This window comes from Drosophila busckii, chromosome X (assembly GCF_011750605.1).
Source record: "Drosophila busckii strain San Diego stock center, stock number 13000-0081.31 chromosome X, ASM1175060v1, whole genome shotgun sequence".
In the NCBI taxonomy this organism is placed as follows: Eukaryota; Metazoa; Arthropoda; class Insecta; order Diptera; family Drosophilidae; genus Drosophila; species Drosophila busckii.
In genome coordinates, this window is record NC_046608.1 from 20,571,818 (window position 1) to 20,592,030 (window position 20,213).

At 42.0% G+C, this 20,213-nt stretch overlaps 6 protein-coding genes and 1 long non-coding RNA gene across 9 annotated transcripts; 4 read left to right on the plus strand and 3 right to left on the minus strand.

The window, feature by feature from the left end:
- Positions 1-426: 426 nt before the first annotated feature.
- On the plus strand, positions 427-2,405 carry LOC108606824 (hsc70-interacting protein 1). Its single transcript, XM_017997307.1, has 2 exons — positions 427-686; positions 748-2,405. The coding sequence occupies exons 1-2, from the start codon at positions 517-519 to the stop codon at positions 1,829-1,831; spliced, it is 1,254 nt and encodes a 417-aa protein (XP_017852796.1). The 5' UTR covers positions 427-516; the 3' UTR covers positions 1,832-2,405.
- A 1,076-nt stretch (positions 2,406-3,481) lies between these two features.
- Positions 3,482-6,689, plus strand: LOC108605974. 2 transcript variants are annotated; one of them, XM_017995796.1, is made up of 4 exons: positions 3,482-3,609; positions 5,748-5,908; positions 5,979-6,164; positions 6,234-6,689. In XM_017995796.1, exons 2-4 carry the CDS (start codon positions 5,792-5,794, stop codon positions 6,411-6,413), a joined length of 483 nt encoding a protein of 160 aa, XP_017851285.1. In that variant the 5' UTR covers positions 3,482-3,609; positions 5,748-5,791; the 3' UTR covers positions 6,414-6,689. The 2 variants fall into 2 exon arrangements, with proteins under 2 accessions (XP_017851285.1, XP_017851286.1); XM_017995797.1 differs by having other exon boundaries at positions 3,482-3,595.
- Positions 6,690-6,824: 135 nt separating this feature from the next.
- On the minus strand, positions 6,825-7,586 carry LOC108606156. The gene is made up of 3 exons (XM_017996008.1): positions 7,501-7,586; positions 7,199-7,444; positions 6,825-7,133 (listed from the first exon to the last, which is right to left on the minus strand). The coding sequence occupies exons 1-3, from the start codon at positions 7,549-7,551 to the stop codon at positions 6,927-6,929; spliced, it is 504 nt and encodes a 167-aa protein (XP_017851497.1). The 5' UTR covers positions 7,552-7,586; the 3' UTR covers positions 6,825-6,926.
- Positions 7,587-7,783: 197 nt separating this feature from the next.
- On the minus strand, positions 7,784-10,292 carry LOC108605660 (mitoguardin). Of its 2 annotated transcripts, XR_001915389.1 has the most exons (4): positions 9,881-10,292; positions 8,730-9,821; positions 8,595-8,670; positions 8,338-8,428 (listed from the first exon to the last, which is right to left on the minus strand). XR_001915389.1 is itself a non-coding variant. In XM_017995446.1 (3 exons), exons 1-3 carry the CDS (start codon positions 9,941-9,943, stop codon positions 8,120-8,122), a joined length of 1,599 nt encoding a protein of 532 aa, XP_017850935.1. In that variant the 5' UTR covers positions 9,944-10,288; the 3' UTR covers positions 7,784-8,119. The 2 variants fall into 2 exon arrangements, 1 of the variants encoding a protein (XP_017850935.1); XM_017995446.1 differs by having other exon boundaries at positions 7,784-8,428; positions 8,595-9,821; positions 9,881-10,288.
- Positions 10,293-10,607: 315 nt separating this feature from the next.
- LOC108605106 lies at positions 10,608-11,549 on the minus strand. Its single transcript, XM_017994669.1, has 2 exons — positions 11,175-11,549; positions 10,608-11,117 (listed from the first exon to the last, which is right to left on the minus strand). Exons 1-2 carry the CDS (start codon positions 11,505-11,507, stop codon positions 10,608-10,610), a joined length of 843 nt encoding a protein of 280 aa, XP_017850158.1. The 5' UTR covers positions 11,508-11,549.
- Positions 11,550-11,937: 388 nt separating this feature from the next.
- Positions 11,938-18,790, plus strand: LOC108606603 (nuclear pore complex protein Nup205). The gene is made up of 12 exons (XM_017996863.1): positions 11,938-12,043; positions 12,130-12,275; positions 12,333-12,656; positions 12,712-12,813; positions 12,870-13,429; positions 13,487-13,978; positions 14,042-15,542; positions 15,610-16,817; positions 16,879-17,958; positions 18,018-18,175; positions 18,236-18,415; positions 18,480-18,790. Exons 1-12 carry the CDS (start codon positions 12,037-12,039, stop codon positions 18,677-18,679), a joined length of 5,958 nt encoding a protein of 1,985 aa, XP_017852352.1. The 5' UTR covers positions 11,938-12,036; the 3' UTR covers positions 18,680-18,790.
- Positions 18,791-18,931: 141 nt separating this feature from the next.
- On the plus strand, positions 18,932-19,612 carry LOC108606605. Its single transcript, XR_001915463.1, has 3 exons — positions 18,932-19,163; positions 19,215-19,405; positions 19,458-19,612. It is a non-coding gene; the product is annotated as an uncharacterized LOC108606605 (long non-coding RNA).
- The last annotated feature ends 601 nt before the right edge of the window (positions 19,613-20,213 follow it).

The following is a 20,213-nucleotide window of genomic DNA, read 5'->3' on the forward strand; positions in this document are numbered from 1 at the left end:
ATAACTCTAAAAAGTGCAATTAAAAACACATATGATTGGTGTTTAGCATTATTTACAATTTTAAATGTTTATAAAATATAGATAAGCACTTTACGAACTTGAAAAATTAACGTTAAACCGTCATATCAGGCACCACATATTAACGTTTAGCTTATTTAGTTTTGGTTACCATATATAGATATATATAGCTAGCTGCGACTGACATTCTAGCTATACTTGTGTATAATAATGCTGTTAGAATACGGAGAAACTTTTTATAAATTTTATTATTACGTATATATTAGGCATAGCTGGATATTTAGAAAAATTCAATGAATTTAAATAAGCAATGATTATAATCAAGTTATCGATAGCGCACATGACTTTTGACTTTGTAGGACTATAAGCATTGAAAAACATCGATACTTTGACTTTAGTATAAAAAAAATTATTTCCAGCATTTTACTGCGTGCGTACAGATTACAATTCGATTCGGAAATATTCTAGAATATAAAAAAAGCAGAGAAAAACAGAAATATGGCTGCACCAATGCAAAACGAAGACCTAACTAAGCTAAAGAGCTTTATTGATTTCGTAAATGCAAATCCCACGGTGCTTAATATGCCGCAATTGCAATTTGTTAAAGATTTTATTGAAAAGTTCGGCGGCAAGATACCCGATGGAGACTTTAAAATGCCTGAATCAGGGTGAGTAACAAATTAGGGGAAATAAGTATGTATAAATTAAGTAATTTTTTGTTTGTCACAGAAAATGTCCATTTGGCGGCGATGCCGGCGCCAAGGCAACCCCGACAGAGTCCACCCCTACCAGCGCCTCTGCCGCAGATGACAGCGATTCTTCTGACGATGATGATATTGATTCAGAGCCCGAGTCGGACATTGAATTGGATATGGAAGGCGTCATTAAGCCAGACAATAATCCACCACAACCTATGGGCGATGACAGCAAAACGCCTACAGAGCAAGAGCAGGATGAGGCTGGAGAGCTGCGTGGTCAGGCTGCTGCCGCTTATGGCGAACAAAAGTTCGAGGAAGCCATTGCATTCTATACTAAAGCCATAGAACTAAATCCAGGCAATGCATTGTTCCATGCCAAGCGTGGTCAGGCTTTCTTAAAGCTAAAACAGCCCAATGCTTGCATTCGGGACTGCAACAAGGCGCTGGAGTTGAACTGCGACTCGGCTGCATCCTACAAGTTTCGTGGACGCGCTCATCGTTTGCTGGGACAGTTCGAGGAGGCGGCCAAGGACTTGCGACAGGCCTGCAAGCTCGACTTCGATGAGGAGACGGATGAATGGTTGCGCGAAGTGACACCAAATGCGAAGAAAATTGAGCAGCATCGCATAAAGCAGGAGCGCAAGCAGGCTGAGCGCAAGATCAAGGAGCGTCAGCGTGCCCAAGCTAAGGCACGCAAGGAGCAGGCCAAACAGAGCTCTGCTGGAGCAGGATTTCCAGGTGCTGGTGGCATGCCTGGTGGTTTCCCAGGTGGCATGCCTGGCGGTTTCCCTGGTATGCCCGGAGGCTTCGATATGGGCGATCTCATGTCCAAAATGAAGGATCCTGAAGTGGCTGCCGCCATGCAAGATATACTCGCCAATCCGGCTAATATTTCGAAATATATGTCCAATCCGAAAATCTTTAATTTGCTGAAGAACTTCTTCCCAGGCGGTATGCCAGGTGGCATGCCAGGTGGTATGCCAGGAGGTTTTCCAGCAGGCGCTGCTGATGCAGCCGATGGCGATGATACAAGCAGCGATGCCAAGTCGGCCAACAGCAGCGCACCCAATGCCAAAAAGACATCATCCGACTTTGTGGATGATGGACTGGACTAAACGGTTAATAGTAAGAGATGAGCGCGAGAGAGACAGCAGCAACTCAACATCGATCTACGCTAACAACACACAACGTTCGATAACATACAAATTTTTAAAACTCAATTCCAAAGTTTAGTTTTCATAAAATTTGCAGTTGTTTTGCTGCTGTGTTTCAAAATTCACAGCACTTGAAATCATTTTGCCATAAATAAGAAGCAAAACGAAAGAAGAAGTAACATGTTTCCTTAAAATATTAACATACATTACACACACCCAAACATAAACTTACTAACAAATTGATCGATAATTAGTAGAACTAAACTTCGAAGAAAGAAATAAATATGCAACTAAACATACAAACAACAACCACACAATTAATTAGCCTTAATACAATAATGTATGCGCAGCAAAATTAAGATAAAATGCAATTGGAATTGTACGGACGATAGTTTTTGATTTCGTTTAAGTATCAAATAAGCAAATGCATTTAAAAAAAACACACACATAAATACATACATAATGCTCATGTCAAGCACATACATACATGCATACACACACATACAAAGAAAATATGATAATAAATCAATGCGAATTGGAATATTGAAAAATGCTTTTATTTTAAAGAGAACGTGAGTATTCAATATGTATGTATGTATGTACATATATTTGTTTTATGTTGTATTTGTTGCACGCCTAAATGTAGGCAACAGTTTGTTGCGCCTATGCTAATCGATGATATAAACACTTTGGCATTGTTGCTTTAGCCCCAAACTAATAATTTGCATATGTCTGTATAGAAAAATGTTTACTATTTGTGTTTGGGTGTACTTGATAACGCACACATGCATGGCAGTGACTGACTGCATGTATATTTACGCTCTCCTTGAGTCAGTTAGCCTCAAGCACAAGCGTTACTCATAGCTGTAAACACATTCCCACTCTCACTCTCATTCGCTGACTCAGTGGACAAACTGAACTGATAAATGCACCGGGCGCTCTCACTTCACTCACTCTCTCTCTCACTCTTCCTCTCTTTCGCTGCTACTTGCGAGCTGCTCATATTGGCGCATTAGTGAAATTGTAGATTAACCGTTACAATGACCAGTGCGTGCGTGCTCTGGGTGCGTTAAGGCCATATGCACTCGCACAAAAGCAATAATAATAAAAGAGCGCGACATTGTGCTTACGCTCCGCTCTATCCGTTGTTGTCGCTGACTTTAGTGTGTGTGTGACGTCATCTCTGTTTTGTCGTCGTTTTCGTAGCAATAACTGCTTGGCTAGAGACTACAATAACAACAGCAACTTGTTGTACTTGGTTTGTTTTTAGACTCTGTAGATAAAATATTATTTTAGTTGTTACGTTGAATGCGTAGATTTTGTATTTAGTTGAATGCAATTTATGCAAGTCTTGCTTATATGAGCCGCATGTACTGCGTCTAGCAAGACTGTCTACGTATTTTCATGCAGTTGTACTCAGTTTGTTTATGTTAAATGCACAGCTTGCGACGCTTACAGCGTCGGTCAGTATCGGCTGCGACCGATATTAGGCATCAATTTTGTTTTTTTTTTCTTGCTTTGCGCTCTTTTTTTTGGGCGCGCACTGCGAGAACGTGAAACGTAAGGCGTAAACGAAATTGAAAATACTTTTGCAGTTTCAGTTTCGTTTTCGACTTGCGCGCGCCCACAACAGTTCGGTATATCCCATCCTTAACGCATTATTTTTTTTTTGTTTCAAAACATATATATTTACTATATATATCGGCGTATAACGAATTTATTTTCGTGAGTCCAACACTGTAAGCTAATTTTTCTTAAACTAAACTGTGCTAATTTAACGAAAGTTTAAATAAAAAATTTTTAACGGGGCATGTGGGAGGCTGTAGTGTTAGCAGCAAGTAATAAACTCTAATAGCTTTGTGTTAAACAAAAATAAAAACGCCTGCGATGATCTCATTGTGGCCATAACGCAGAAACAACAAATCATAACAACATTTTTGAAACTATTATTATTTAGCTGTTTCTTATTGTTTATTTACCTGTAATATTCATATTGTTTATGTGCATTTTTAATAATTGATAAACATTGTGATATGGCTTAATCATATCGCGCAGAAATTGTGATAATTGCAAGCCACAATGTTCTATAGCTAAAAGCAAATAAAGTACATTTGTTTAATAAATGCACATAAGCAATATGAATATTGGAAGTTTTGCATATGGACCTTAAGCTACAAGTAATTTTCAACTGACTTTAAATTTGATGACAAACTTTAAGCGAAATTCATAATAATAATATAATGCAATTCGTGGAAGGCACGTTTATCAATTTATCTTGCAATGAATCATTTTTGTTCCATTTTAAGAATTAAATTTTTTCTATATGTCTAATAGGTCTTAGTGTAGAAAAATTAGCTTTAAGTTGGCGCTTTATCAAATCAGCCAACGTTTGAAATTTCTCAGTCCTTTAAAAAAAATTGTTAAGTTGAATTAGTTAATTATGCATGCTCGACATGCTCGATAGCACATTTTGTATTTTGTTTAGGTTAAAAGCAGCGAAAGAGTGAGAGAGAAGGAATACCAACATGAAAAAATACCTTGGGCATGATATCATTTCCAGCAACCGGCGCCTATCACTCTGGTCCGCATCAAGAACTTGCCGCTGCTGGGGCGTAGCCAGGGAGGTCGGGTGGGGTGGGGTGGGGTTTGGGTATTGTTCATTAAGTTAAAAGTTCTTCACATCAAACAAAATGCTACAAGCCCCTTTCAAATTTGTTCTGTCTACGTCACTGCGCTGTTGCTTACTATCTTGAAAACGAAGAAACCCAAAACAATATTTAGAATTGTTATTCAGCTTGTAGTTGTTTTTGTAGCGGACATCCGTTCCAACAACTTAAAAAACATTTCCATACGCTTTTCAGGTTGAGCTTGTTTTTTTTTTAATTTTTTACCTATCAAAGTTTCTATAGCTTGTGGGCTTTATAAACAAAATATGCCATTTTTTGTTTGGTCTAAAAAGTCACGTTGGAATTTTTGAAACTTGTTGTAAGCGTTATTACGTCATGTCTTTTAATATAAAAGTAAAATTGAATTGATGAGCAGACGATGCCGTCATTGTTTTGACTGAAGCCTTGTAAAATGGGCGGGGCATGTGGGACGTTCAGCTGACTAATAATCTTATTTACATATATACGATACATACCCATTTAATTCTTTTAATTTTATGAACAATTTAAGCTTTAAGCATTAGCTGCAACTTGTAGACAGATTAACAGATATCAAGCTACATATGTATAGACGTATATGTATGTATATATATAAAAGTGGTGCCAAGTGTTTCCACTCGCTCAACACTCACATGGATATATACGTATACTATATATTTATGCGCCCCCATTTTAAAAATTGTTGCCAGATATATATGTATGTGTACACTCAAGTATATTCCACAGATTTTCTATTTTGCCCAAAAGCTTCATGACGTCATTAGATATATATATATATATATATAGGCATGTACCATATATATATGCAAACCTTCATACAGTAAATAGCAATATTTTGTGTATATTTTCAATAACATATTGTGTGCTCGGCATTGAAAACAATTTGTTGTTGTTCTAGAACAAAAATACAAACAAATCTTATAAATTTATTTTTGTCTATCGGCGTGGAGCCCTACACACTATTTAGCAACTATGAAAAACACATGTAGTTAGTGCTAAAAACGTTTAAGTAAACATATTCAGAACGTACAAATATGTTTCGAAAGTGTTTTTAAATAACTTTTAGCAAAATTTCAAAAATAATTAATTCAGTTGAAAAAACTATTGCTTTATGCTATTGCTAATACTTTTTAAATAATTTAGAAGTTGAGTTACAAAAACTTTTCAACAATTTGTATTTAATTTAAAATGTTTTTAAATTATTTTTGTAGACCCAAAACCCACCTAGAAACCAGCATAAAAATCAGCTGCCGCGATGTCTCATTCAGTGACCATAACACGCACCACCACCAGCACCACCAATACTTCCTATATTGTGCTCAATACGGGCTATCTCAAGACCTTCCCGGGCATACTCAAGCTGTTCGAGCTGGTAAGTGTTGGATATGCATAATAAAAATTATATTATTTAAATTTGAAACGTTTTATGCATTTTTTTTTAGATCATTGGTGCTGCTATTGTAACCATATTTGCGATCAATTTCCGTGATTACCATAATGCGTATCGCGCTCAACAGGATCTGTTCCACTTTTTAATGGCCACCACATTCATGGTGGGGACATTTTGCTTATTACTCGCCTGTCTCACATCGCTCAGCACGGGCGGCATCATTGCCAAAACGATCTATGTAAGTCGCGCATGTCCATGCTTAAGCTAAAGTGTATCCACTCTATCGCTTTCTCTTTCTCTTCTACAGGAGCTTATCTATCATAGCGTTGCGGCAATTTTGCTGCTTACCTCGTCGGCGCTTTTGTTAATCAGGCTGCGGGACTATAAGCATGACTCCTATATGGTGGCTGGTGTACTTGGTCTGGTCAATGCCGTGCTCTACTTCATAAGCGCATTCCTGGCACATCGCTCCTATCGTGGCATTTAAGCTGTTCGATGGATCGAACTATGGATAAGACAGAAAAGCGCACAAGCCATGCAGAAATAAAAAGAGTGTCCGTTCTTGTAGTAGTTCTAACTTTTCTATTTTTTGTGTAGTAGTACTCACGCCGTTTTCTTTCAACTCAACTCTGTCGCTATCTATCTACTACAATTTGATTTTTGTTTATTTGTCCATTTGTCTCGTCTCTTGATACCAAAATCCACTTCTAATGTCGTGTAATGCATTCGAATAATCAATATGTGTCTTTTTTTTTTTAAATATATGTGTATGTATATGTTTTTTTTAAACCTACATGTTTTTAATTGTGTAAAACTGCTGAGCGTAGCTGTGATTCAATAACTGAGTAAGTAACGTTCAAAATGTTTTCAATTTATTCTTATAGCTCAAGATATTTTAATATAATTTAAGAGACTGAGCAAATTAGTTTTTAGAATAAGCATAAGAAATTTGTAAGCCATAGACTTTTAAGAAGTAGAGGGCTCTCCAGGAACTTACTTTTTAATAACCACGCTGCTCAAGCTGAAAATAACATTGGCAAGAGTGTATAAGAAAGAAGACGACAGAAATGCAAACTTCGATGGCAATTAGGTACATAAAGCCAACGATGAATTGGTTGCACCAGGACTCCACAAAGGGCAGCCGCTCATGCAGTAAACCGGTGTCTACGAAGATTGCCAAGCAAAGAGCTGCGCCAATGAGCAGCATCTGCCAAGAGTTGTAGGAAAGAATATGAGCGAGAATTATAGTTTGCAATTTGGGAGTCGACTTACCGCATTGGAGGTCACAAGGTTGATATCAAAGTGTGTTAAATACTGAGCTCTAATCAGCAACATGACCACAAAGTTATAGAAAATAGTCAGCACCAAAGTCCATTTTATATACAAGAGTTGCACTGAAGTTAGATCCAGTACAAAAAGAGGCTTGCAGCTGAGCGATTGTGATTGAAGCTGCTCCTCATCATCATCATCCACATGGGGAATCTTGTTGAGCATGTGCAGCGCGCCAAAGCAACAAAGCTGCATAAGAAAAATACTTTTAGTCTCTCTGGCAGTTTCATTCGATTAAAACTCACAAAGGCACAAAATGCCACCAGGCCTGTGGTGAAGCCCAGACCTTTGCACATGTTGCTGCCACGACGACTGGTGGGCAATGACTGTCTCCAACTCTGAGCAGCGCTCTCTGGAGTTGGAAGCACCAGCTGATTGCAATTGGAGACGCAACTTCGCTCAAGCGCAGCTGCTTTTGCTTTTGAAAATACAGTAAACATGTTTTAAACTATTTAATTGCAGTCATATGCAATGCTTGTTTTGTTTTTAATTTATTTGTATTTTAATTTTAAATTATTATTATCATTGTAGTTTTTCAGTTTTATTTTGTTTTAAATTCATATACACCAAGGAAGGTACACACAGAAACTAATTAGGTTTTAGTTAGCCGTTGTAAAAAGTGTCTACTGTAATTTTTACAAATGTTTTTGGCGACTTTAATCCAGATCTTAATCATAAATGTAAATGTGTTTATGACCAGATGTGTGTGTGTGTGTGTGGGGCATTAAAATTAAACGTAGAGTGAGCTGGCTTCAAAAATCTCTACATATATATAGATATATATATATATATAAAATATAAAAAATTAACGAAAAAGCATTTTGTAGCGCATTAAGTAAAGTCAATTACTTTCTCTCGCAATCCTCACTGGCTGAACTTGACTCCTATGTTGTTAACCCTCGTCTGCATATGCTTGAGCACATCCTCAGAGAACTCGTCAATGGTTGTAAAGCGACTTTTTTGAAAGCTATAAATGTCTGACAGAAATGCCAACAATTGTTCCCGGAAATAATGACAAATATCCCGCATACTCTCATTCGGTCCAAAGAATCCCCAGGCCATAAGCGGCGATATCTGTTCTGATATTACATAGAAATGTGCCATGAAGCCATTGGGAAACTTCAGCATGCGTTTCTTGGCCTTTATTACAGACCAGACTGCTGTGGTGAGCGCCTGCAAGAGAGAAACAATTTGATTAAGATAGCCAAGATGCTACTCATGAAAATTTCCATTTTAATAATAAATACCCATGCACTCCATCTCTTTCTAAAGCATATGCACTCTCACATTCAATCATTCATTGCCTCCTTTTCTCTCTCTCTCTCTCTCTCTGACTTACCGTCTCTTTGAAGCCATTGGATAGCCAACGATTTTGGACGACAGCAATAACACTAGCAGGCGGCATATCCAGATCCCTAAAGGAATCAAGTATTATAAAGTCCAGGCAAATATCATAAAATGTCATCGCTTTAACATTGCGCTGCTCCAGCTCCACTTGTATGCAGGGCCAATTTTTGGGCTCCTGCAAATAGTTAATCATATCCTCATAGCCCACCAGAAACTCCTTGGTATCCTTATCGCCCAGGCATAGTAGATCCGTGAGCACCTGACGGCCAGCATCGCAGATCCATTGACCCACAGCGGGATTCTCAAAGAGGACATCAAAGGCCAAACGCACGCAATGCAGCTTGGCCAGATACTCTGTATCGCTGCTGCAATGCATCAAATCGGAGCGGATGGTGCGACATGGTACATTGTACTCCTCAAGATGCTTGAGCGCTGTTTGGAACAGCGGATACTCCTCATAAGAAGTCTCTATGAAGCCATCGAACTCACGCAGATCAGCCACCTGATCCAGCGCTGAGGCAAAACTCTCGGCCGAATCGAAATTCGGATCGGAGCCGGAGCGACTCAGCACGCTAACCGATTTGCGTGAACGACGATCCTCATCATTGTCACCAGCATTGGAAGCATTAGTCAAGCCATATTCCTCGGCTTCGTCTATGGAATGTTCCTCGCGGAAGAGCACCGATCGCTGGTCCAGGAACAACATTTCACTCTGTTCCTGCAGCGTATATGCCATCTCCAGCAAATTTTGTATATCGCGACAAAACTCCGATTCCTCTGCCGTGTTAGAGGCGGCCACACCACCAGCAGAATAATGCGCTGAGAGCGCATCTTCCCAGAAATTGATGGCCATATCCAAAGCCTCCATTCCCATTAGGCCCGCCTGTTGTGATGTAAGTTGCGAAACGACGACACCATCGGTAGTGGTGGCACCAGCAGTGCCCACAACCTGTTGTTGTCCACTAGGACCTATGGATCCAGAGGCCATGGAAAGAAGATCTGAATAGGCCAAAGTGGAGCCTACAGGACTGCCCGATCTGGCCGATGCTTTAGAACCAGCTATGCTGATCAGATCATTGGGACTGCGCATGCTGTTTCTTGTGCGTCTGCCTGTATATTTGCGCACACGGCGCGGTGGACGTGGAGGCTTCCTTCGGCGTAAGAAGCGCGACAACACTGCTACCAATGCTACGCCCGCGCTCAGCGAGAAGAACACAACCTGCAAGTGGAAGTGAAAAGGGGGTAAGTAAAATATATGACCTTTTTGGATCGACTCACCTTTGTGGCAGTGGAGATCCTAAATGGCAGACTCCAGCCAGCACCAGGCATTATACGCTGCATGTTGCCCAAAATGTTGTTTGAAGTTGAGGTTATGCTGCACAAATGGCCCAGTTACGCGCGAAACTTTCCATCCGCGTGCACATTGGACAGTGTGAAAGCCCTTGGACCCCTCTTTTTGGGCGCTGTTATAGTTAGCCCTTTTTGCCGTTATCTTTAGTGCTTGCAACTGCAACTCGACATTGGGCAACGTTCTGTTGTCACAACTACGTGTAATTGTACTTATAACAATTACAGTGTTGTGTGTTTATTAAACTCAGTCAGTCGAGCACTTTCGCTTTCTTTATGTAAAAAAAAAAACAAATTGCATCACCGCAAACACGTCTGGGTTTGTTGACGTTTTTTGTTAACAGTGCGTTAAAGCTGCTAACTTAAACTAGTGATATCGATATTTCCACATACCTAAGCAGCCTCGTGGGCTGTTAAGCGCATAAATCGACAACAGTTCTGTCGTGGCGCCCAATTTAAAATATAACTTTAAAGTTATAGATTTTATGTTAAGCATAATAACATAATGCTGTTAAGAGTGTAACACGAATTATCGATATCCCAACAGCTGTTTCTGTGGCGCCTTATACAAAATGCAGCTTTAACGTTGCGTAAATTCTATTTTAGGCATAATAAATTAAAATAAATAAATATTTACAATTAGAAATACTAACTAAAGTCAATCCTGCGGACTAACAACATCGCTGCTTTGAAATTGTCCCGTCTCAGCATCAAAGAGAACTTGCTGTATGCGCAGCTTCGCCACAGAGCGCGCATAGGAGTCATTTATGCTACGAAGCTGGCAGGCAATACTTTGTCCAAAGATAGCCAGATCATCCTCCACGCATAGCGTCGGGTTGGAGTGGTCTAACTGCACTGAGGGTGATGGAGAAGCGAAGGGCGTGCTGGGTATTCGTGGATGCGGCAAGTACCTGAGTTTGCGCTGCGCCTGTGGCAGCTGTGGCTGCTGCTCCATAACGCAAAGCGATGCATCGTCTATAACGATCTCTGGTTTTCTGATGACTTCCAGCGGCTGGCTGCGGTTGACTGTAATTTGCTGCGTCTTGTTGCATTCCTCCTGTTGTTCGTTGGCGTAGCTATCCTCTAGGGGCTCACAGGGCTCTGACTCCTCCTGTTCCTGCTCTTCCTCCACAATTTTTTGTTGTGCGTCCTGGTCTTTGTTCTTTGGCTATAATTGCAAATTATTAATAATTCACTTAGTGGTGCAGTTTCTGCATCTACATACACGTTTGGAGTGTGCCAAGGAGACCGCACGCAGAAATGCATCCGCTCGCTTGAACCAAAACAATTTGGGCACATAGCATCTGCCTAGCTCTTTCTCACGCAACAATATGCGCAATTCCTTGGTGTACACTGTTCTTACACTCTTAATCTTTAGCTTTATGTCCAACACAGTTAACATTGGTATCTTAAGTGACTTGATAATAGCTTCATATGCATCTTCACGCGATCCGCGATTCTTGTACGTATCCAGCAAAGAATTGTACAGACATGGCTGGCGCCTGTAGGCGTCCAGAAATTCAGTTATGGGTATTTTGGTGTCACTGATTTTGGCCATGACATTCGGCAACAACAATTGTCAACAATTCGTACACATATATAAGTATGTATGCATTTAGTTGTTTATACTTTGGGTCTTAGGGATGAGTACCATAGCTATTCCTGAATGTATCGATAAGGCATACAAAAGCAGCTCTGTCAAAAATAGCTAAATAAAAAATATTTATTGCATTTTCAGTAGTAATATTCTCATTTCTAGCTAGTTTTGTGACTCACAGCTTTTTTTGACGTTTAAAACATGTGTAATTTAAAAACCGATAAAGTAGGCAAATAACGTTGATAAATTTATTGTTTTTACTAAAACTGTAGTGAACGCAACAAGGCTAAGGATTTAAAAACTATATTTAGAATCGAGATTTCCTTTACGACATAAAGCTATATATATTATAAGAAAATCGTGGACTGTGTTAGCGACTCAATACTTGATATCGTTATCGTTAATGCCGGCTGTGTAGCTTTGCCGCGTTTTGTGTCTGACAAATTGTTTACAGCGTTAAAGAATAGAATTAGTTAAGTCATTCTACAAAATGGACGGTAAGTGATTGTTGCTTTCAATAAATATAGATACGCAAATATTGTATTGTTAAATAAACGTTTTAATGCTTTTGATTGCTTTGCAGGTGTTGTCGAGGACATGTGGACGCCGTACAAGCGGCTTTACAGCATTTTTCAGCTGGCGCTAAGCAGTCCAAGCGATGTGACCACAGATCTGGAGCTATGTCTCAAGAAATATAAACAGAACTTTACAAATTTTCTGCGCAATCCGGTAAGTCAAATACAATCGCAACAACATAACCTAAGCTTATCTGCGGTGCCTTCATAGCCCAAGAATGAGAAAAGTCGGACTCAGCTGCGCAACGCCTTGAGCGAGGGTGTGATGCTAACAGCGCTATCACGTAAAGTGGAACTCTCACAGGAATTGATAGACGAGGCATTTATAGTCTCGGATATGTTCGATCTGGATGAAATATTTGCGCTGGAACTGCTATGCACAGCACAGCGTCAACAGGTACATCATCCAGGACTACCACGTGGACTAGTAGCTGTATTGCTTTACTATGATGGCCGCAAAGCTATAACTTGCACTTTGCGAGATATGTTGCAAACAGTTAGCGGTGTTGCCTGGAGCACCGAGCTGCCCAGAGAGGTAGATATTCAGATCATAAGCTTTGGGTAATTGACTAAACTGGAGAATTTTGCAGCTCACATCGCTGATCAACAACTATGCACAGAATTTGGTGATAGACTCCAATGTGCTGGGCAGACTGCTGGAGCTGTTAGTGGAAATGGATGCAGATAAAGAGGTTGATCATTTAGCTAATATAAGTGTAAGCCATGAATACATGTCTGCTTCTTTTAGATTGCTTTGCTAACCAAAAATCGCGCCTTCGGTTCCAAAAAGCATCAAAATCAAGTTATGGCCTTGTACGAGGATACGCGTCGTGGTATTGCCATGTCTCTGTTCAATTGGTCTGCGCAACGCGGTCTGCCCAAAGCTATTGCTTTGCGTCTGCTTCAAGTGCTGGGACAAATCAAGCCACTGGAGGCCACCGGTGACTTTGATGATGTCAGCATTATTATGCTTATGGCGCTGCTCTATGCCTATGATACTTCAGTACTCTTGATTGCCGACTGTGAGAGTCCACACATTGGCCAATTGCCCATTCTCAGCGATCCTGATTTTGCCACACAGTTCTATGATGCGCTGCAGGCGCAGTCCTGGCAATCGCCTCAACTGGCTGCCATTGTCAAATATAGCTTTGGATTAACCTTAGCCAGCCTGCGTCAGGCGCCCAGCGAGTATCAGCGCAATGCTGGAGCTACTATTAATCGTGATGAGTTGCTGATTGATGAAGCGCTGACTGCCAACATCTTTGGCATATTTTACAGGCAGATCTTTCGCAAAGATATAGTTTACAGGTGAGCCAAGCAATATACAGTATAATTTCCATTCCACTAACTAACTATTTTGTACAGCACGGAGTTTATTTATCGGCGCTTGCATCTGCTCATCACCGACTTTATAGATTTTATGCATGCCAAAGTCTCGGAGCTTCGCGGCCGTGCGGATGAAACATCACGCACCATTTTGAGCTTTCAAGGCGAAGGGCTGGAGCCGCCGGGCAATTTGGATGAGAACTTTGAGCTGCTTATGCTCTGCGTGTCAAAGCTTTATGGGGATGCCAGAGTAACCATCACTCTATGCAACGAGTACTGGGGACCCACAGATGCAGCCAATAGTGTGGGCAATAGCTCACGTGCCATTTCCTTGTTCAAGTTTATACGCCTGGCCAGTGATCTGTTGCCCCAAACGCTCTTCAAGCCCTACCTCAAGATGATAGCGGGTCTGACACGCTCAGATACAGCGGCTAGATGCGCCTTCAATCTGCTCAAGAGCACACAGCAAGTCTCCAAAACATATGCTGTTAGCTGGGATCATTTCTTCAATGCGCTCAACAATTATTTCAAGTGAGCATTATTAATATTATGATTAAACAACAACATCTATTTACAGCTCTATTTATTTTGCAGCAACATGCGCAACGACTTTGATACCTCTCTAAGCATGACAGGCGACACCCTCTATCGCAGCCACGCCGTTTCACGCAACATAACGCCGAGTGAGACGGAGCATCTGGAAGCAGTAATGGTTATGATTCAAGCTGTCGCCGAGCATGATGAGATTTCACGCATAATCATATGCGAGCATGCGCAGTGGCAAACACCGCAAGTGATGCTGGGATTGATAGCCTGTGCCACGCCAGTGCTGCTCAAAGGCGAGATGTTGTTTGCGCTAGCCGCACTCGGCAAATCCAAAGATACCGCGCGCAATATATGGCATCATCTGGAGGAATCGCAAATAATACCCACGCTGCCGCCGGCAGCTACAACAAGCACTCGTGCGGGCGGCGGCATCTATGGAGAGTTTAGTTTGGCGGAGGAAATCGTACAGAATGAGAGTCGCCTGGAGCGCTACAAGTTGAGTCGTGGCATATTACGACTGTTGCACACATTGATGACCACGCATATGCCCAGATCTCTGGGCGCAGGCACACGCGAGCCTGGCTATGATCCCTATCTGAAATTTGTGCTGGATTCCATAATGTTAAAGTTTTATAATCGCGCCTACAAGGATCCATCTGAGAAATGGGATGTGGGCGCAAGCTGTTTGAAGCTGCTGTATTATCTGCTCGCCATCTACCGTCCCAAGACTGCAGACTTTCTGGAGCAGCGCGATGAGCAGCCGCATCCTGGCTATCATATTATGCTGCATCTGCAGGTGAAATCCGACATGATGCGTTTGATACTGCGCATCATTGAGGAAGCACGTGAACGACTGGATGACTATAATCAGTTCCATGGCAAAGCTTTGTTAGAGGAGTGTGCTCTATACGCTTTGCTGCTGCTCGAGGTGGCACTGGCCAAGCAGAATGCGTTCTTTGAAGCGCACTCCTCGGGAAATTGTTCCATCATGTTGACGGGACTCAATCGCATGTTGTTGGATCTTAATCCGCGCACTCACAGTCCCGACTATGTCATCAATATAACCAAGTTTGTTACATACAACTCCTGGCTGCCACGTCATGCGCTGGCCGCCATTAAAATACTCTCCGCTGTGACCATGCTGCCCAATGTTGTTACCCAGATTCTTAATATGCATGCCCAGGCTAGTCATGAGAAGCTGGAGATACGTCAGGGATTTGTCGAGTGCTTGGAGCTGGATGAACGTCGTGCACAGCAGCTGGATGTGGAGTTTGACGAGGATTTCGGTCAGGATTCATCGGACTCGGAGCTGCGTGTTGATATGAAGCTATTGAGCGATCGCAAGCCGGCACGCATTGAGCTGCAAATAAAGGAGGCCATCGTTGAACTCTTCCAGCAGAATCTTAGCCAACCGTTGCCCAATTTCGTCTACTATCTGATGGGCATTGATGTGGTGCGTGATTTCATGTCCACTGTGCAGCAGCTGGGCATTGAGATGAACTGCAGCTGCATTAATTCGTTGGTGTTGCTGCTCGAGCGACATCTTGAGGTAAGTCTCTCTCTATCTCTCTCTATTGTACATACACTCACGCGCTCTCTCTCACTCTCGCTTGCAGCAACAGCGTTCCAATGATGAGTACTGCGAGCACACGGCACATATAGTGGAGCGCATATATCATCTATTCCACGGACTGTGCCAGAATCGTCGCACCTCGGAGACCATTTTACGTTACTTCCGCCTCAGCTGCAATGATTTCCTCGTGCGTCATCTGAGCGCCATGCCCTTTAGGGAGCATCAACAGGACAGTGTATTGCATGCCATGAGCCATGTACAGCATTGCGTAGCCATAGAGATTGCGCTAGCGGCCAAGTATGGCCAGACGACGCGTTATCATCTGCTATGCGACGTTTTGTTGCTGGGCGGTGCCGCCGAGACGCAACGCGATGGCTACACGGGCCCGCCAAAGGTGGATGGCGACCTATTGACGCCGCCGGCACGCAACTACTCGGTGTACATGCATGAGAAGTCACTGCTGGTGAATCGTTTGCTGGACTGCCTGACGCTGGAGACGGATACGCATGTATTGCCGCAGCTGGAGTTCTTCGATGCGCAGCTGATACGCCAGCTGCTGCAGGATTGTGAGGGCAACGATGCCGGCAGTGCGAGCATGGTGAATGTGCTGAAGCTGCACGATATACTGCATGACGAGCTGCGTCATGTGCAGAGTACCATTGCCAGTGGGCAGCGCAAGCCCATCACCGATGAGATCACATTGCTGCTGCAATATGCCACGCAGTTGAACGCGGTGCGCAAGCAGCGCTATGCTACCTATATATTCATGGAGTCCTGGTGTCAGCTGGTGCAGGTACTTTTCAGCGTCATGCCCGAGACGGTGCTGCCCACAGCCATGCGCAAGCAGCATATTATAGACATTACAGAGAAGTTGCTGCTCAAGGTGGATCCCATGCAGCCATTGATAAAAATCTCTGTGCAAGTTATGGAAACAGTGCTGCTGCTGCTGGCCAATTTGCGTCATTGCTACTACCAGCTGGAGGATCAGCGTGGTCTGGACGAGCATGATCTGCCCACGCCGAATGGTCTGGAAGCTAGCCAACAACAGCATGCTGGTCAGCTGGGTCAGCTCAATGGCAATAGCTGCAATAGCAGCAATTTGCGTTTTCTTTTAAAGCGTCTCATCGATTGGATTATGACCAGCGAGGTCAAGTCACAGCGTCTTAGCATCAATCTCTATGCAGCGCTGCTCAATTGCTTGCGCATTGTTAAACGCGTGCGCACCGCTGAGCAACTGGAGTACAACGAAACGTAAGTGGCTCTAAATAATAAAATGCTGGCCCATTTGAAATCTTTATTTGTAATTCTACAGCTTATCGATGCGCTCGGAACGCTGCAGCGTTGCCTTTGGCACACTGCCCGCACCTGGGGATGATCTGCATCAGCGCGAGATGGCCGCCGAGATGATTGGCGCCATAGGTGAGAAGCTCATAGCAACGATTGCTCATGATGCCATCAATGGACACGATGTCTGCCGCATGCTGGCGCTCTCCTGCATGGATTTGATCTCGGAACTGCGTGCCATAAGCACATTCAGCGAGTATATAACCTCACATGGCTACATCAAGCATATGCTGAACAATGTGTCTCGCTCCGATGATGCACTCTGCGATATACTCAAGCCAGCGCCGGATAACTTGCGTGCTCTCTACATGTACGAGTCCCATATGGCGTTCCTCACGCAGCTTTCGCAGACACGTCTGGGCGCCCGCTTGCTGCTCAACGAAAATGTGCTGGGCGTGCTATCCAATATGCATGTGTACAAGATGCAGCCGGATCTGAAGGGTAGCGAGCTAATGATCTGTGATTCGAACGACTTTCTGCCCGACATTGAGGAGCGTTTCCGTTCCATATTGCTGCCAGCGCTGTCGCTTTGCGATAGCATGATTGCCTCACTGGGCAGGGAGAACAACTCGGCCACGCTGCAGGTGCTCAATTTTCTATTCGCCCACATTGATATGATCGAGGGCATGCTGCGTGCGGCCACGCCCTTTATGGATCTGGGTCATCTTAAGCTGTTGGCCGCTATTACAAATTTACTTGCACGCGTTACCACACACGACGTGTTGGTCATGGAGGATGGTCTCAATGGCAATCAGGACCCCGATATGCGTAGTCGTCTCTGCCGTCTGCAACAGCTGATGATTGTGGTCTTTGGACGCTTCACCGTCAATCAGGCTACTATAAAGAAAATGCTCAGCCAAGAGCCGCAGCAGCAGCATATCCAGACTGAGAAGCTTACCGAGAAGCAACAGGCGCAGCATGTCAAGTATTTCCTAAAGATTGCCGCAAGTCTATCACTCTATTGTCGCAATGCAGTCACCAGTCATGTGCGCGATGGCATGACCTCAAAGTATTTGCTCACCAGCATGATTAGCGATGTGACACCACTGTAAGTCTAAATCTAAACATGGGCTTGTCCATGAAACTGACTCTTGTAATCTCTTACAGCACGGGCAAAACGACTAGCAAGAAACTAACTGTCATCATGCAGACTATATTGAATCAGCTAAAGGGCTCCATTGCATTTTATTTGTCGCAAAAGTCCATTGCCGACAATCTGTTGCAACAGCGCGCCTCATTGCCCAACATAACCTTTGGTCCCAGCGGTAGGACAGTCACTGTATTCCCATTGAGTTCCATTCATTACAAACTTTTTATTTTGGCAGGCAAACAAAACTTTCTGGACCTCAGCCAGCGTCATAACGAGAAGCGTGAGGAGCTTATGCAGGCTGTCTTTATAGCCGAACAGAATTTGTATCTACTTTGGATACACCTGGACTTTTATTTCCGCTCTGCCGTGATTTACTCACAGGAGAATCGCAATGGTATCAACGAGAGTCTGATAGGTAAATACTGCGCCTCTCCTAACAATACGCTTCCCTCACTATATAAAATGTGTCTCTCTAACAGATCCCGCCAATATGTCTGTGCTGAATGCCTCGCAGGATGAGATTACTGCACTGAAACAATTGCTCATCTCCACCTTCAATGAAACATTCTGCTCTCAGCTCACTGCCGCCAGCGAGGAGTCCGCTATCAAGTGTAAAAACTTTAATGCAGCTTTATTACGTCGCATTAAGGCACTTGTGCAGTTTGCACCTCAGGCTTAATACTTATGTTAAATTTTTTTTATTATACTAAATTCGTCAACGTTCATTGATGTAGCTGTCACCATAATATATAAATATGAAATGTTTACTCTTAAATATCTACATGCATATGTTTCGTTGCTTCAACAATATTACGATAACATCTTTTGATTTTTTGTTTGTAATATTTGTTATTATTGTAATTTATATTGTTACCAAATCTGTTTATCGTGCTCGATATTCTTAATTGTACAAATATTGAACGAATCGATTCAAAATGTGATCGAAATCGAAATTCGTATTTTGACAGCTAGTATCTAAAATATTCTGAATATTTTTTTTACATTTTTATTCTGTGCGTGTTCTCATGATGGAATCTAATATAACTCGAGTAAACCGTCTGGAATTTACATACAAGTTATTTTGCTTTATTAACCAGCATTTGGTCTTAATAAGAGCAAAGTTTCCAATGGATGATGACAGACTGGAGTTTTGTGCAGAATATGTGCGAGTATTAATATTTCATTGTAATTAGTCATAAATATTTGTATTGCAGTATACCTATAAGTTCCTTGATATGGAGGTAACTCATTGCAATGAATTTGGATTTAAACTCTTATTCGACGATTTAACCAAAGAAAAAGTTAGAGAATTTATAATGACCACCATTGAGGATATGACTGCTGAAGAGATTGACACAACCAATTATTTCACTTCGAAGGAAATGTAGAAGCGTTGAAGATTCTGGTAACTGTAATATCTAAGAATTATAAATTTAACCTAAACTCTCTGGTCATAGGCATACCACTTGGTGTAGCGGAATTAGTGTTTAAATATTAACAGCAACAGCTGTTGTCGATAACTTTTTTGCATGTGCAAATTTACACACACGTGTGTAATCTCAATTAATAATGCCTTTCGCTGTACTTATCATTTGTTAAATTACTAATAATAATAACATACCTAATACAACCAACAAATGCCGTAGCTAGCCTTTTTAAAATTCTTAACGAAAGTCAGAGTGATCTTGTTGCTCGATAACAATAAGTAAGATGGTTAAGTTTTCCCGCGCTTAGTCTTCAGATCTGACGATAAAAAAGCGAGGTTGGCAGCACTGGAAGCGGAGAGCGCCACCTATAAAATGGCCGGCCGTCTCTCTTTTAACGGCAATTCCTCTTCGTAACTCCGTTCGGTCACATTATTGTTGAAAAGAAATGTATGTAGTTATTAACAAAAGTGTTAACTAAAACAAATAATTATTTTTTGTGCGCGCGCAGCTAACAACTTTTGAGTTTATTTAATTGTGCTTGTGTATAATTTGTTGTGAAGACTACGCTCGGTTGAATTTGTCCTGCGGTTTAAGAAATCAAATTTTTTTTTAATAACAATTGTTTTAAATAATGAAAGTGTCAGCAAACTTAAGACATTGCATTTGTTTTTCCTTACGCACGCGTGCTATATAAACAAATCTCTTTTCTTGTCTAATAATCATTGTTAAATTGCATTATATTTAGTCATTTTACGCTACTGTTCTGCTTTAAGGCAGTGAAAGTGT